This window comes from Mustela putorius, unplaced genomic scaffold (genome assembly GCF_011764305.1).
Source record: "Mustela putorius furo isolate JIRA1106 unplaced genomic scaffold, ASM1176430v1.1 tig00003913_pilon_pilon_pilon, whole genome shotgun sequence".
Classification (NCBI taxonomy): Eukaryota; Metazoa; Chordata; class Mammalia; order Carnivora; family Mustelidae; genus Mustela; species Mustela putorius.
Window position 1 is genome coordinate 5,779,745 of NW_025422060.1, and position 17,638 is coordinate 5,797,382.

Consider the following 17,638-nt stretch of genomic DNA (forward strand, 5'->3'; position numbering starts at 1 on the left):
GGATCAATTTTTACAAATCATATAAATAGGAATTTAGTTTTATCTTTCCATGTCGTGGTTCAATTTACTCAGCTCCACCTCCTAAATCATCTGCCCTCTTCCCATTCACTTGTGGTGCCAAGTTTATTTTATATCAAACGCACACACCTACACACTGTTAATAGAAAATAAGGCATGTTAAAATTTTTGATTTATTTGAGCAAAAGTTGATTTGAATAGGGCAGCACCAAGCCAAAAAGGTTAGGGTCCTGATAGGAGCTGGGAGAAGGGCATAGGTTCAGAAGCAAAGAATGGAAATTATTTGATTGGTTGTAGCTTAAAGACTAGTTGGCTTTTTGTGATTGGTCATCCCTAGCATTTCAGTTTCATAATCTTGAGGTATTTATAGGCTTAGGTGTTGGTTCCCTAAGTAGGGTACTAAGGCATCAGATCCACCTCAGGCTAACGGACTCCCTGTTCATTAATATAACAACACACACACACAGTCAGATTCTCATTACTCACTGTAGTTATCCTCTGCTGCTGAATTAGTGAATAGTATTAAACGGATACAAAATCGGTGAATGGGGAACCATTGTTCCTAGGGAAATACAAGGTCATGTTTCTTTGTGCCTCTGATCACAAGGGTTTCAACAACCCATGCACACAGAACCTTTTTCTGTAGGTATTTCTGTTTAGAAACAACTTGTTTAAGATCTATTTCTCACAAATAATTAAATTTGCTATCTTTGAATGATTTACAACCAGGGGCTTTGGAGGCCACTCACATTCTATAGGTTCATTTGCTAATATCCTCATAAAACAGGATGATCTCGTCTGTGTTGAGAACCTGCTTTTCCACAAAGAACTCTTCCTGCATAATACTTAGCAGGTATTTTAAAAATTCCTCTGCAGCTTCTTGGTCTGCAAACCTTCCCTCCTGCACGTTCAACATTTTTCAGACGGTATTGCTTTTTGAAACTTGCAAGTCATCCAGTACCAGTCAAGAAGGATTCAGCATCCTCTGCCCCTGGGTAAAATGTAATAGTAAACGTCTTTGGCTTTAATGTCTCACAATAGTGCTGTCTACCATGATTTTCTTATAGGTGATCATCTAGTGAGTTCACAAATATAACTGCCTTCCCACTCACCATCACTTCATCATGTAGTCTGGCTATTACTGTAATACATTCCTGAGAGGCCTCATGTACAGTTTAGCAAATTTCCTTGCCTTTTTTGTGGACATATTGTATTGTTGGGTCCTTAACATTGAAATCATCATGGCCAAGAGCATCCTCACAAATACCTGAAAAAAATTTATCAAAAAGATATCTATATAGATATATATACACACACCTGTGTATATATATATACACAACACTTGTGTATACATATATACATATATACACAAGTGTTGTGTATATATATATACACACCTGAATATATTTATACATATACACACACACGTATATATATATACACATGTATGTATATGTACATATATATATATTTCATAAAACACAACACAACTTTCTTGCTTAGGACCACTAGATAGTACTTCAGCACTACACCTATGGACCATTTTAAACATTGGTATCAACCAAAAAACCCCACAGAAATGTGAAAAATGTGGCACTGGATAGACCACAGGACATTTGCTTAGAATATGAAGGCTGAAATGAGAAGACAGAGCATTGCCTTGTTTGCCATGGCTATGAACATGTACATCCAGTACTCAAATGACCACTGAGACATTGAGAATATTGATTTTGGGGTTACAAATAGATTTTAGTGAGTGGGCAGATTTAAGAATATGGGATCCACCATTAATGAGGATCAGTTGTATTTGTTTCGGAGCCACTTTTCTGTTCCCTTTGTCTATGAGCATGTATCTCTACCACTGCCAAAGTTTTATTAGTTGTTTTGGATTGTGTCAGTGTCCAATAGGGTGGATTTCTCAACTTTTTGTTCTTCCTTTTCTTTCTGTGCATTTTAATTTTTCTGTAAATAATTTATAGTAGAATTTTTGAACCCCTCAAATAATCCAGCTGGAATTTTATCAGGCATTCAATTTATAGATTAATTAGAGAACAAGTGATTTTAATGTTAACTCATCCATCCATGAGCATTGTATATCTCATCATTTATTTGGATTTCCTTTTGTAAAATTAATAATATATTTTTAATATTATTTACTATTTTAATTCCTATGTACATTATAGTCTTTGTAACTATTGTGAATTCTATCTTCTTTTCTATTTTAGGTTGGCTATCATAGTTGAAGAACAAAATTCTTTTTTGGTAGTTGATATTTTACCTTACAATATTGGTAAACTCTTCTTATTATGATTTATCTAATGGTCTTGTTGGGTTTTCTATGTAGATTATCAAATTTGCAAATAAAGACTCTTTTATCTCTCCTTTTTGGATTCTTTTAGTTCTTATTTCTTTTATTTATTTATTTATTTATTTAGGTCTCAGAATGATTACCAGTACCTGAGAATTTATATTAGGTAGTAAGGATGATGGTGGCCATTTCCAATCCTTAAGGGAATGTTTAAGCTTTCCTCTTAAGTTAGATGTTTTTGTTGAGTAAATATGTCTTCTTTTTCTACTTAGATTTTGTCAAAATAAGAAGATATTCTTTTTTTTAAACTTTATTTATTTATTTGACAGACAGAGATCACATGTAGGCAGAGAGGCAGGCAGAGAGAGAGGAGGAAGCAGGCTCCTGGCTGAGCAGAGAGCCAGATGCGGGGCTCGATCCCAGGACCACCTGAGCCAAAGGCAGAGGTTTAACCCACTGGGCCACCCAGATCCCAGAGATTCTTACATTCATAGCTTTTTGAGTTCTTTTTTGAATAAAAATCATTGACGGGTGTTGAATGTTACCTAGTACTTACCTGCAAATAGTGTTAAAATAATAGCCAGTCTCACAAAACAAACTGAGGGTTGCTGGGGGGAGGGGGGTTGGGAGAAGGGGGGTGGGGTTATGGACATTGGTGAGTGCTGTGAAGTGTGTAAACCTGGCAATTCACAGACCTGTACCCCTGGGGATAAAAATATATGTTTATAAAAAATAAAAAATTAAAAAAAAAATAGCCAGTAAGGTGGCTGCTTTCCTGATGCTAACTCATGCCTAAATTTCCAGGATAACCTTTTATTGATGCTGTCACATTGCCAATACTCATTGGTTAGCTAATATTTTGTTCAGGTTCATGGAAAGAAAGAACAGTTATTTTTCTTGTGCTCTCATTATAAAATATTAAAATCAAGCCGACCAGAGGGATTATCTATTCCTTTGGTAGAATGCACGCATAATACCTGTCTTAATTCTTAAATATCATATACTGGGTGACATAAACAACAAACACTTATTTCTCATAGTGCTGAAGGCTGGGAAGTCCAAGATCAAGGTGCCAATAGATTCGCTGTCTGATGAAGATCTGCTACCTGGTTCACGAAGAGGCATTTTCATCCTGTACTTTCCCCATCGAAGAAAGAGAGTAAGGGAGCTCTCTGGGAGTCTTTTTTTTAAGGACACTAATCTCATCATGAAGGTTCCACCCTCATGATCTAACCACCTTCCAAAGACCCCGTCTCTAAATACCATCACACTGGGGATTAGGCTTCAATACATGAATTTTGGGAGGATACAAACATTCAATCCATGGCAATACCATCTAGGTCTGGGTACCTTTTAGAAACCTTAATTTCCCTAATAATTACTGGTCTACTCAATATTTCTTTCTTCTTGCACCTCTTTTTTTTAATATTTTATATCTTTCCAGCATTTATTCATTTCGTCTAGATTTTCTACACTTGTTAACAGTTGGGTTCTTAATATTTTTACTTCTGTTTTGTCTCTGTTGTGTCATAGTTAATCTTCCTTTAATTCAGGATTTGATTTACATCATCTCCTTTTATCTTAGATAGTTGTGCCAGAGGTATGTTTCTCTGATTAGGCAGATTCATCTAATTTGTTTGTATTGGCCAAAGCAGATTCAATTTTCTTTAAAAATCAGCAAAACTTTTCCCAATTTTTGGTAATTCTTGTCCTCTTTTCAATTTTCTTTGGGACTTTTCCAAACCAAACAACTTCTTGGGGGTCATATTAAAGGTTTTAAAGTAAGTTAAATGCAATTTCATGTCATATATGATAGAAGAAAGAGTCCAGATCCCTTTATCTCAGGGGGATTAGGATCTAGGGGAAATCAGGCTACTATCAAGTGATCACATAAACACAAAAATTACACCTGTGGTAAGTTCTAAGAAGTGGAGAATGGCTATGGGAAGTGATACAAGGAGCACTGACTTGATGGCTGACAAGGAAATTTTCTCTTTGTAAATGATGAGACTTCATCCGGTGAGGAGGAGAAAGAATGGCATTTTATATGGTGGGAGGGGGAGGGGAGTGCAGCATGAACAAAGGTCCTAGCGCAGGGAGCCAGTGTGACTGACTGAAGAGAAAGAAAAATAAATACATCCAGGAATTCCTCTAGTCAAGTCTCTAACACTGGGGTTGGTTGTATGTTTAGATAGAGTAGTGTTGAGAATGAGCACTAGGTTATTAACTAAAAGGGTATGAATTACAGCTGGAAAAAAATAAAAGACAAATTGCAAGATATAAATCTTATTTGCATCCGGAGAAAAACTACGGAGACAGATTTTAATAAGTGAGCGTACCCTCAGGAAATACTTCTCCCTTACTGCAAGTGCCATTACAAATATTGTCTTTGGAAGTATTCGAAATTGTTCCTACATTGATTTGAAATAATTAAAACTCAAAATTTTGCAGTTTAAAATAGAAAAAAATTAAATTTGAAATAATTCTTTAGATGAAGGAAGTCAAAAGGTATAAACTTATAAAATAAATGTAATGGAGATGTAATGTACAGTATATGGTTATAGTTAATAATACTGTATTATATATTTGAAAGTGGCTAAGAGAATAAATCTTTTGTGCATGTGCATGAATAAACACTCAATTTTATTTTTTATGAAATTATTTTGTAATGGAATTTTAAATTCCAGTATAGTTAATGCCCTGTGTTTTATGAGTTTCAGGTGTACAATATAGTGATTCACCAATTTCATACATCACCCGGCACTCATCACAAGTGCACTCTTTAATCCCAGCATTTATCTCACCCCCCCCCCACCTCCCTGCTGGCATCCATCAGTTTGTTAAGAGAAATAAGTCTTAAAAAGTTCTTATCACAAGAAAAAAAAATGGTTCTTTGGGATGATGATATAATCCAAGGGAAAATGTTAGATCTGGACCAAAATTTGTTCAATTTTCCCATTATTTAATAACAAAAATTAATATGTTTTTCATTTAATTTGAGTGGAAAGGTGCTGATTAGGAAATTTCTGATCTGCAACAACCAGTCTTTCTTAAGAGCCAAACTCAGCAGCAATGCAGATGATGGCCTTGATTTAGGGAGGAAATGGTATGCATGCATCGGCACTTGTGTCTACATCGTGCCATTTTTGGTTGAAAGATGATATCCACAAGCACTAAATATTTATTTTATTTTATTTCTTTTCAGTGTTCCAGCATTCATTGTTTATGTACCACACCCAGTGCTCCATGCAATACATGCCCTCCATAACCTGGAGGGCTCACCCAACACCCCTGGCTCACCCAATCCCCTGCTCCCTCCCCTCCAAAATCCTCAGTTTGTTGAAGTGGAAGTGAATAAGCTTCAGGTTTGCTTAAAAGATACAAACTTCAGCTGCCCCAAACATGAGCATGTAGGCTGCAATTCTGAGCCAAGAAATTTAGAGGAAGTGATTTATAGCTTCTGTTCTGAAGAAGTTGAAAAAAATAATTTGTTCATCCTAATGGGGTTTTAATAGATTCTTTCCCATGACACTTATTGCAAGCTAGAACATTAAGCATGACAGAAGCCTTATTATGACTATAGATTTAGTAATGTGACAAACAAATCGCTTTGGTTATAAAACTTGAGATTGCTTCATTTGGTTTTGCAGCATATGGACTTCTCCTTGGCAAACCATTACACATGTAGCATGCTTTTATAATTAAAACCAGTGATTCGTTGTCACCATTTATTCCTTCAGGTCTGGGTGCTGAAACCTTCATAGCATCATATGATAAAGGCCAAGTATCCCAGTCTGCAATGCAACTCTCTCACAACCTTCCTTCCTGGCCTTGTCATCCTTCAGGCTCTTATAGGAACCTTAGAGATAAGCAATTTTCATGCTTTTCTCTGTACCTTCCTGTCTCTGTAGTTTATGAACAGCTGTCTGGAACTTTCTTTTTCTTTCTTCCATCTTGGTCTACTGAAATCCTTGCAATTCTTTGAGAATCAGCTCATTTGCCCCATGTCTTCTGGAAAATTTATGTGCTCTTCATAATTATGTTTCCCAACCTCAGAACACCAATCTTGGGATCATAAGGACTCTGCTCTTTGGAGAATCACAAAACAAAAGTAGCACCTTAAATGCTCTGAGAAGTCATACATTAAAGACATCTGTTAATTTTTTCAGCTCAGCACTTCCTAAACTTATTTGACCATGGAATTCCTCCCCTGCCCCCAACAACATTCACTAATATCACAGAGAGCATACTTGGAAAAATGTTTCCCTGCTGTGCTGTATTCCCTGTTCTTGCTTCCTTATTTATTCATGCATTCAGTTAAGATGGTCAAACAGGAATGGGTCAGACATGGAATCAGAGTTGTCCTTAAGGAAGATAATAGGGCAGCATGTGAAGATGAACAGTCAAAAGAGGAAATCCATTTATTAAGCATCTACTGTGTGAAGCACATGCTCAAAACACTTGTACACATTTTCTCATTTAATTCTCATGACAGAGCATATTCACAACATTTTATGAATAAAGAATCTGAGTAGTGATTTCTCATATTCTGAGAGTTAAACCTAGGTCTATTCAACTGGGAGAAACCAAAGGTTTCTTTGTGATAGGATAAGATGTAACAATGAGATTTGATTGTAAGAATGGAGAAAAAGACCCAAATGATAGAGAAGCATGGGGGGAGAAAGGAGGGACCCTATGCTCCATAGGCTTCCATGTGTTCTCCTGGATGGACTTGTGTATGATCATATCCTGTACATACAAGGTATTCCACACATGCTTCTCCCTCACAAACATACCTCAACATAGATGATCAACATAGATGATCACTAGCTCTCAGGGTATGAATTCATGTAATCACCACAAGAACTTTATAAAGTGGGTTCTTTTAACACCATCTCCATTTTACCAGGAAGGAAATAGGCTCTGAGATATTAGGTAACTTGCCAAGGATCATGGAGCTGTTAGGTGTATCACTGTCCAAGTTGGGATGTGAACATGGCAATCTGGTCTGTCCTTAATATTGTGCATACTGCCTTCCAACTCAATTTCATTACAAACTGAGTGAATTAACCGCTTATCTATTGATAGACATCTGGGCTCTTTCCACAGTTTGGCTATTGTGGACATTGCTGCTATAAATACTGGGGTACAGGTACTCCTTCAAATCCCTATGTTTGTATCCTTTGGGTAAATTCCTAGTAGTGCATTTCTGGATCATAGAATAGTTCTATTTTTAACTTTCTTGAGGGACCTCTATACTGTTTTCCAGAGTGGTTGCACCAGCTGGCATTCCCACCACCAGTTTAAGAGGGTTCCCTTTCTTTTGCATACTCACCAACATCTGTTGCTTCCTAAAAATGTGGAATATATATATACCACATGTGGAATATTGGTCATCAAAAAGAATGAAATCTTGCCATTTGCAAAGACATGATTGAACTACAGGGTATTGCGTTAAGCAAAATAAATTAGAGAAAGACAAATACTATATGATTTCATTCGTATGTGGAATTTAAGAAGCAAAACAGATGAACATGGGGAAGGGAAGGTAACAAAAATAAGATAGAAATAGAGAGGAAGACAAACCATAAGAGACTCTTAATCATGGGAAAGAAACTGAAGGTTGCTGGTGGGGAGATGGGTAGTGGGGTGAGGTAACTGGGTGATGGATTTTAAGGAGGGCACTTGATAGGGTGACAATTGGGTGTTGTATCCAACTGATGAATCACTGAGTTCTACCCATGAAATTAATAGTAAAAAAATAAAAGAAGAAAAATACTGAGTGAATTAAAAGACAGCTGTTCCTTCTCATAGGTCTTGATTTTTACCTTGTTTTTACCTTGCTAAATGTTTGTCTGTAACCAAAATAATGATGCTTATAGCAATCAGAAAAATAAAAACTGCTGTTTTCATTTTCAAAGGGGAGAATAAAAGATAGTTTCTTCCAGAAACATTCCACAGGAAAGAGGCTCCCTCCTTCATGCCTTCTTCTTGATTCTAAAATGTGGCCTGAGCCTCTGGGTGGGTGACAGTGGTTTTTACTGAGATGAGGATGGCTGGGGGAGAAGTATGTTGTTGGTAAGGGCAGGGAAGTCAAGAGTCAGTGTAAATCAAAACCACCATAGATACCATCTCATGCCCATTAGAATATATATATATATATATAACAAAACAGAAAGAAATGTGGGCAAGGGTGTGGAGCAATTGGAATGCTTGTGCAAGCCTAGCAGAACACAAAATGTCTTCCACTGTGGAAGACAACTGGGCAACTCCTCAAAAGGTTTAACATAGAATCACCATATGATCCAGCAAGTTCCCCTTTAGGTATACAGCCCGAAGAATTGAAAGCAGGGATCTTGATACTTGTACACCAATGTTCATAGAAGCATTATTCATAATAATCAAAGGTTGAAACATCCCAATGTCGATCAACAGAGGAGTTGATAAACATGTGGCATAAACATACAATAGAATATATTAGGTTTAAAAGGAAATGAAATTCTGATACAATCTATAGCAAGGATGGACTTTGAGGACTTTATAGTAAGTGAAACAAGCCAGACACAAAAGGACAAATATTGTATGATTCCAATTATATGAGGTTTCTAGAATCAGCAAATTCATAGAAATAAAAAAATATAATGAAAGGTTAACAGGGGTTGGGGAAAATGGGGTGGTGGGGGTTATTGTTTAATGTTTCAGGGTGTTGAAAAATAGATAACAGTGATGGCCACACAACATTGTGAATGTCACTGAACTGTACACTTGAAAGTGGTTAAAAAGGCAATTTTGTATTTCATGTGGTATATTTGATGATAAAAAGGAACATACAAGCCCAATAAAAAAATAGAAAATAACATTTGCTGAAGATCCAGATGACTTGGAAGAAGATTTAACTTGTAAGTTAACTTGAATATGTCTGCCTTTTCAGAGATATTTCTTTCTACCTTCCAGTATTGGAAGACTTAAAAGAAAAAGAAACTCAATCCAATAACAGAAATATTGAGTCACTGCCCCAAAACAAAGGCAACACCACCTAAATACATACTTAGAACACAAAACCAGTGCAAATTACCTGTTGTTTTTATCTTCTTTTAATTCATAAAGGAAATAGAGGTTATATGAGGTTGATATCAGAAAAGATAATTTTTATAATTTTTACAAATATATATACCTTTGTAGCCAACAGTCATATTATACTTAGCATTATCTGCTTTTGCAATTCACCCATGTTGTTATGAGTTTGTTGTTATTTATTGCTGAGTGGTATTCCATTGTATGAAAATACTTCAATTGTTATTAATTTACTGTTTTATAGACATTAGGGTTACCACTGGTGCAGCTCTCATGAATAAAACTGCTATGAATATCTTAATACGAGTCTTTGAACATAAGTTTTCATTTATCTTGGGTAAATATTAAGGACAGAATTTCTAGGTATGTTAAGCATCGTTTAACTTTAGAAAACACTGACAAAATATTTTTAAAAGTGGTTGGTACTATTTTAAATTCCCACTATCAATGCCTGGAAATTCTGGTTGCTCTATATATTGGCCAACATTTGGTATTACTGTATTTTAGCAATTATGAATGTTAGCCTTCTATTGAGTGTGTAATGATACAGATTGTGGTTTTGATTTGCCTTTCTTTAGTCACTAATGACGTTGATCATTGTTCCTTGTGGTGATTTCTATCCCTAGACCTTCCTTGGTAAAGTTATCTTTTCAAATATTTTGCTTACTTAAAAAAAATTGGGTTGTTGTCTTATTATTAAGTTGTATAGTTCTTTATATATTCAACATTACATACAGTTTTATTGAGATGTAATTCATGTACCATAAAGTTACCCATTTGAAGTGTACAGTTCCATAGTCCTTAGTATATTCAGACTTGTGGAAATATCACCATAATCTAATTTAGAACACTTTCATTATCCCAAAAAGAAACCCATACCATTAGCAGTCACTATCCTTCTCTCTCCACTTCTAGCCATAGACAACCACTAACCTATTTTACTATGTTGGACATTTCTTAGAGTGCAATAAGAGAGCATGTAGTATTTTGTGACTAGCTTCTTTCACTTAGCATAAAGTCCTCAAGGTGAATCTATGTTGTAGCATGCATCAATACTTCATTCCTTTTATTGTCAAATAATATTTAATTCTATGGGTACCCCATATTTATCCATTCATCAGTTGATTGACAATGGGTTTGTTTCCAGTTTTAAGCTATCATAAGCAATGTTGCTATAAACATGGTATACAGGTTTTTGTGTGGATGTATGTTTTCATCTCCCTTGGGTGTATAGATACATGTTTGCAAATATTTTCTCCCAATCTATGTCTTCTTTTTTGATTTTCTTAACAGTGTATTTTACAGGGCAAAGGTTTACAATTTTTATGAAGTTCTATTTGTCAGCTTTTTCTTTATGATTCATTCATCTTTCTTGTGTCTTATTTTGGAAACCTTTTCTTAACCCAGGGTTACAAAGAATTTGTTTCAAGATTTACAATTTTAGCTCTTATGTTTAGGTCTATAATCCATTTTAAAACAATTCTGTGAATATGAGATAGAGATCAAGTTCATTTTCCTGCATATGTATATCAGTACTATATTTTGAAAAGATGGGTTATCTTGGCATCTTTGGCAGTAACTGATTGACTGTCAATGTGTGGGTCTCTTCTCAACTCTCAATCCTGTTTTCTCAATTTATATGTTTATTCTCATACCAATAATATTCTGTGTTGACTACTTTATAGTCACTCTAGCTTTATAGTAACTCTAGAAATCAGGTAGTGTAAGTCTTCCAACTGTATTCCTTTTAAAAATTGTTTTGCCTACTTGAAGTCTTTTGCATGTTCATTTCTACCATTATATGGCTGGGATTTCCACTGAAATTGTATTGAATCAGTAGATAAATCTGGGGAGGATTGACACCATAATATATTGAATTTTCTAACCCACAAAGAAGAAACGTCTCCTAATTTCTTTGCATCTTTAGATTTTTTCAGTAATGTTTTATAGTTTTCAGGGCACAGGGTTTTGGTGTGTGCATGAATTTTGTTAAATTATCCCTAAATATTTCATTATTTTGATTGTACTGTTTTTTAAAAATTTTATTTCCATTTTTATCACTACTAAGTAGTAGATATTGAGTTTTATATAATGACTTTGTATCTGTAAACTTGCTCTCACCATTTCTAGTTGGTTTTTTGCAAATTCCTTGTTTTCCTCATAGACAACCAAGCTCTCTGCAGATACAGTTTTACTTTTTTTCCCCCCACCTGTGTGCCTTTTATTTTTCTTGTTATGTTGCACCTGGTGTAAACTCTGGTGTAATGTTTAATTAAACAGTGAGAGCAGACATTCGTGCCTTGTTCATAATTTAAGGAGAAAGAATTAATTTTTTGTAATTGAGTATGGTATTAACTATAGGTTGCTTGTAAGATGACTTTTATTAGGTTTAGAAAATATCCTCTATTCCTAGATTGCTGAGAATTTTTATGACTTGATGTTGAGTTTTGTCAGATGCTACTTTTATGCCTGTTGAGATGATTATATAAGCTTCCTTTTTTTTTGTAAATTTGATGAAATATGATGCCTTATATTAAATGAATTTTGAATTCAATTCCAAATCAACCTTGCAATCCTGGAATAAGTCTTACTTGGTCATGAGATATTTTCCTTTTGATGCACTCTTCAAATTGATTGCCTAATATTTTGTTAAGGATTTTTGCATCAATATTCATGAGATATTGGTGTGTAGTTTTTGTTTCTTATAATGTCATTTCCTGGTTTTGATATCAGGTTAATGCTGGTTTCACAGACTAATGTTTTCTCCTTTTGAAATTTTCTCACTGAGTTCATGTAGAAATGGTACGATATCTTCCTTATGTGTTAGGTAGAATTCACCAATGAAGCAGTCTGAGCCTGGAGCCTTTGTGGGGGAGATTTTCTTTTTCTTCTTTTTTTTAAATTTTATTTTTATTTTTTTAAAGACTTTATTTATTTATTTTTAATTTTTTATAAACATATATTTTTATGCCCAGTGGTACAGGTCTGTGAATCACCAGGTTTACACACTTCACAGCACTCACCAAAGCACATACCCTCCCCAATGTCCATAATCCCACCCCCTTCTCCCAAACCCTTTGGGACAACATGGATGGAACTAGAGCGTATCATGCTTTGTGGGGGAGATTTTCAACTAGAAATTTAACTTCTTTGACATTGGACTATTGCGGCGATTTCTTCTTTAATAAGTTTTGGTATTTTGGATCTTTCAAGAAATTGTCATCAAAGTTGTCAAATTCATTGGGATAAAGTTCATGTTTTATTCTTATCTTAGTCTGTAGGATGTGCAAAGATGTCTTCTCTCTCATTCTTGATATTGGCAATTTGTGTCTCCTTTTTTTTACTTGGCTGGGGATTTATCAATTTATTAATCCTTTTGAAGAATCAGATTCTGATTTCATTGATTTTTTTCACTGATTTATGATTTTTCTGTTTCCTATGCCATTAATTTGTCTTTTATTATTGCTCCCTTTCTGCTTGGTTTGGGTTAATTTTATTTTTTCTAGTTCTTAAGGTAGAAGATTAGATAGTTGAACCCTCGATTTTTTTTTCATATAAGCATTTAATACTATAAATTTTCTTATATGCACTGTTTTTGCTGCATACTAAAAGTTTTGATATAGTGAAATGAAAATTTTCATTTTCATTTAGTTCACTCTATTTTATAATTGTTTTTTTAACCCATGGGTTACTTAAAAATGTGTGTGTGTTATTTCCAATAATTTTGGGGGATTTTATAGATATAAAAATCTGTTACGGATTTCTAGTTTATTTACAGTCTGAGAAAACATTTTATTTGCAATTCTTATTTATTTATTAAAAGATTTTATTTATTTATTTGACAGAGAGAAATCACAAGTAGACAGAGAGGCAGGCAGAGAGAGAGAGAGAGAGGGAAGCAGGCTCCCCGCTGAGCAGAGAGCCCGATGCAGGACTCGATCCCAGGACCCTGAGATCATGACCCGAGCCGAAGGCAGCAGCTCAACCCACTGACAATTCTTTTGAATTTGAGAGTTGTTTTACAGCCCATAATATGGTTTCTTTTTATGAATGTCCCATGTGCTACTGGAAAAAAAAATGTATATTCTGCTGTGTTGACTGGAATGTATTTGTTCATTAAAGCAGAAGGTTCAGAGACAAAGTCCATATTGTGATTCTCCTGATACATCCTCCCTTGATCTTAAGAGGAGAAATATAAGTTACTGTAGCTTCATGTTTTCAAGGTTAATTTTAAGTTTGCACACAGACTTGAAAAATCTTTGCCCCTCTTTTCCTTTTTCATCCTGTTATGAAAAGCATATTGGTTTTGCTGACATTTTCTTCTCATATTCTTTAAGGCTGGGTTTGAGTTTAAACATAGTGTAAGCTATTCTTATATGAGATGTGATACAGGCCAGTTAAGAACATGGATTTAGAGCCAGATAGTCCTGTGTTTAAATCCTTATTCTGCTACTAATATGTGTGTGTGTGTGTTCATAGGAACATGGTTTTTATATATATTTTGTGAAGATTAATTTTGGTAATAGTAGTGAAGCACCTTTGCAACGCACAAGTAAATAACATACAGCCCTACTGTTGTTATGTGATTTAAGTAAATACTGGGAAGTGTTCACTTGTCTTCCTTTCCACAACTTCTCTGATAACGGCTAGCTTCCTTTGTTAGCCATTTATCCATATGTATCAAGCATTGTCTTCTTTGAGCCTCTTACTACAGAGATTGCTGTATAAATGCCTTCTAGGAAAGGTTACTTATCCTTAGTTCCCAACCCTACATGGTGAGTTTGTTCATTGGTTAACTATTCTCGGTGACAGAAGAAATGAAGCAACATGACATTAATGAGTACTTAGGAATGTGGGGTCATAGAAACAGAAGTGAGTCCTAAAATAGAGTCCTCTGGAATTGGTCACATCATTCATACTAGAAGCAGTCATTTCCATAGGCCTTGAATGCCTGTGTCATGTACCAGGAGGGTAAGCATCAGAAAGACACCTAGAGATAAACTCTCTCATCAGAATCATAAGGCATTCTATTGAAAAGGGTGGCATAATTTACTGTCTATAATGTCAAATGTTTAATAAGACCTGAGTAAGAAAAAGATTGCTGGAATAATTTAATATGAATATTCTTGGATTAGAGGCAAAAGAGTAGTAAAGAGATAGCTGAGCTCAGTTAACATGCAAATAACATTTTCTTTCAATAAAATCTCTTGTACCTCTAGTGCCAGGCACTCTGCTAGGCGTTGGGGGTGTTAGAGTGACTCTGGCAGATATGGTTCATGTTCCTAGTAGGGAGGGAATATAAATAACTGTGTAAGAGCTATGGCAAGAAAGGTACAAGGAACGTACAGAGGGAAGGCATCTACACCCAGGATTTCCTGAAGTGACCTGAGGATGAGAAGTCACAAGATCATGAGGGGGTGCGGTCAGGGTTTCAGAGAGATGGCACAACCTCTGAGGAAGCCTTTAGTTGCCAACTCTGATCTTCCCAGAAACATTTGGCCACAGGGAAGTCCATGGTTTAGTGGTGAATGTCTAAAACGTTTAGTTTGTTACCCACATTCAGCCCAAGATAAACTGAGTGCAAGATGACTGTGCAATATCTCATTTCACAGAGAGATTTCCAAAGAAAACCTCGCTAATAAAGAACAGAATGACAGTAGGTCAGGCTTCTTGATGCATTTTATTGTGAGATGGGGGAGTCTGGTAAAAAACTAGAAAATGACCATGGTGTAACAAGGAACTTAAAAATGAAGAATCAGATTTGTAACTTACATACATGAATACAGGAACAAATTGGCACAAAATGTTAAACATTGTTCCCAACACTGTTTATATGAGGTTATCCTAATTTGGCTTACTAAGGAGATGAGAGTTTGATGGTTAGGCTAATCTCTTAATAAAACTGCAGAGCATCATGCTATTAGTCACACAGTGAATTTCAAAATTTAAGAGTTTTATATTAAAAACTGGGTAAAGGTAAAATGACTTGATTGTAGTTGTAAAACTAATACATTCCCGTTTAAGTTCTGTTCTACAGTCCAAGGCAAGTATAAATGTTAACGTAACACTGTTAAATCAAATCTCAATGCAAGAGAACCAATTGCATCTCTACTTTAAATCTTATCAACTTTCCAAATTTTCATACTAAAATATATTATTGTATTAATACAAACTACAGTATTATACACTACACTGTGTAATAAATAAAGAAATATAAAAATAAGACACATAAATATAAAAGTTTTCTAAAACTAAAAGTACATGTCAGTAAGAAGGGTATTAATACTGCCAGGTTTGAAGACATACAGTACAAAAATGTTGCACAGATCTATAAACTAAAAGAAATAAAATAATACTGATAGGTAAAAATCAGCTAATGTTGTTAATAAACTGGGTCCATAATAACTAACATTTGGAAACAGTTATGAGCCAAATAACAATGGCATGTCCATGTCTGAAATGCAAGTACATGGATAGAGCAGATTAGAAAATTTCCCTTTCATTTCTGTAGAGAAATTTTGAAAGTCAATTAACATAAAATGAATACTGAGGAATTAAAGGATGAAATGTCCCAGTGTTTAGGTTTCTCTGACAGAGTCAGTGGTTTTAAGTTTTATCTGGAATTTTGATACAATAAACAAATCAACAAATGCTAGTTATTGTAGGCCACGCATCGAACGAAGGCGGGTTAGGGCCTTGAAAATACTGATAAATGGCACTTACAGCACACAGGTCTTGCTTAAGGCCAAAGGAGATACAAAGCTTCATATCATATCCTTCATATTTGTCACCACATACTCAAACACAATTACGAACACTGATTCTGACGACTCTGCTACCCTTCCCAGGATTAACAATGTTAGTCCCTGCAATCAGAACTCCAAGACAATCTTCTGAACTCCATTTTAAATCACATGAGTAAGAAACTTCAGTTCTTCTATCGGCTGCTTTCTTAAGGCTAACAATACACTTGAAATGATAATACTCCACTATGATGTCTAAATATTAGAAATTACTACCTTCTAGATTGAATTTATAAAAGGTAGTTAGCATGGTTTGGAACTGCATTATACTTCTCTGTGAAGGGAATTTTGTAGTGCAGAAGTTCTCACATTTTAAAAAACATAATAAAATACTGAAGCGGATTTAGCATATGTTTACCAATAAAAAATTATAAAATTTCTCCCAATTGTACAGCTTAAGAATAAACCAACGTAAGAGTGATAATTAATACTGACAAAAAGAAACAATGCCAGATGCTTATCTAATTAATCAGTTTCCTTTAACCTGTTAAATCTTTGCTTTCCGAGTCATTAAAGTCTTCTAATCTGCTTCGTGTTACAAACTTCTTCCTAACTTTGAAAAATGCATGAAAAATTACTAGGTCTGAGATCAGGCACACCCGGATTTTTTTTTGTGTGGTTTTTTTTTTTTTTTTTTTGTATTTTGTATTTTTTTTTAAATTTTTACTTTACACAGTAGTGAACAGAAACCACAGTATACAGGTTACTGTGTTTCCATGAAAAGCATGTATAATATAGAACAAACTTCATTACCAATTAGAATGTATTTTCCTTCTAGAAAAACTATTAGGCTTCATTTGTTTTTTCTTCAGACACCTGCTCACTCTTCTTGCTCACTTTTTGTTCTAAGCTGCTCGCTTGATTTACAGCTTCATCTTCCTTCATCAGACCTTCAGTTTTTGCCTCTTCTCCCTCATTCTCTGCCTCTTCCCCCTCCTCCTCCTCCATCTCGTCTTCCTCCTCCTCCTCTTCCTCCTCCCCTTGCGGTTTTTCACATTCTTTCTCTTCCTGCAGTTCTTCCATCTCTTTGTCCTCCTCCTCCTCTTCCTCTTTTTCACTGTCTTCATCCTCTTCCCTCGTCAGACTCTCTCTCTCGTCAGAGTCGGCCTGCGAGGGAGACGCCCGGGCCCCAGCATGCTCGCTGGCCAAGACTTCCGGTCCCGCCTCTTCCTGCTCCGTGCTATCCCGCTCCTCGGCCTCTCGCTTGCAGTAGGAGTAGCGATGATTCATGTGTTGAGAATAAGACCCAGAGTGTGAGAAACGCTTCCCACATTTGTCACATTGATAGGGCTTTTCTCCAGAATGCAACCGCATGTGTTCAATCAAATGATGTTTGTGTTTAAATGCCTTTTTACAGATCCCACACTCGTGCGGTCTCTTACCTGCAAAATAAGAACACAGCCATGACACAAAATCCTCACAAGGCTTTTGGAAG

General features: G+C 35.4%; 1 protein-coding gene across 11 annotated transcripts in view; it reads right to left on the reverse strand.

Moving 5' to 3' along the window:
• Positions 1-15,061: 15,061 nt before the first annotated feature.
• Positions 15,062-17,638, reverse strand: part of ZEB1 (zinc finger E-box binding homeobox 1) — a 189,833-nt gene continuing 187,256 nt past the window's right edge. For all 11 annotated transcript variants that reach the window (XM_045069140.1, XM_045069141.1, XM_045069135.1 and 8 more), the window contains one exon: positions 15,062-17,585. In XM_045069140.1, coding sequence (XP_044925075.1) covers positions 16,990-17,585 — 596 coding nt within the window. In that variant the 3' untranslated portion in view covers positions 15,062-16,989. The remainder of the gene's footprint in view (positions 17,586-17,638) is intronic.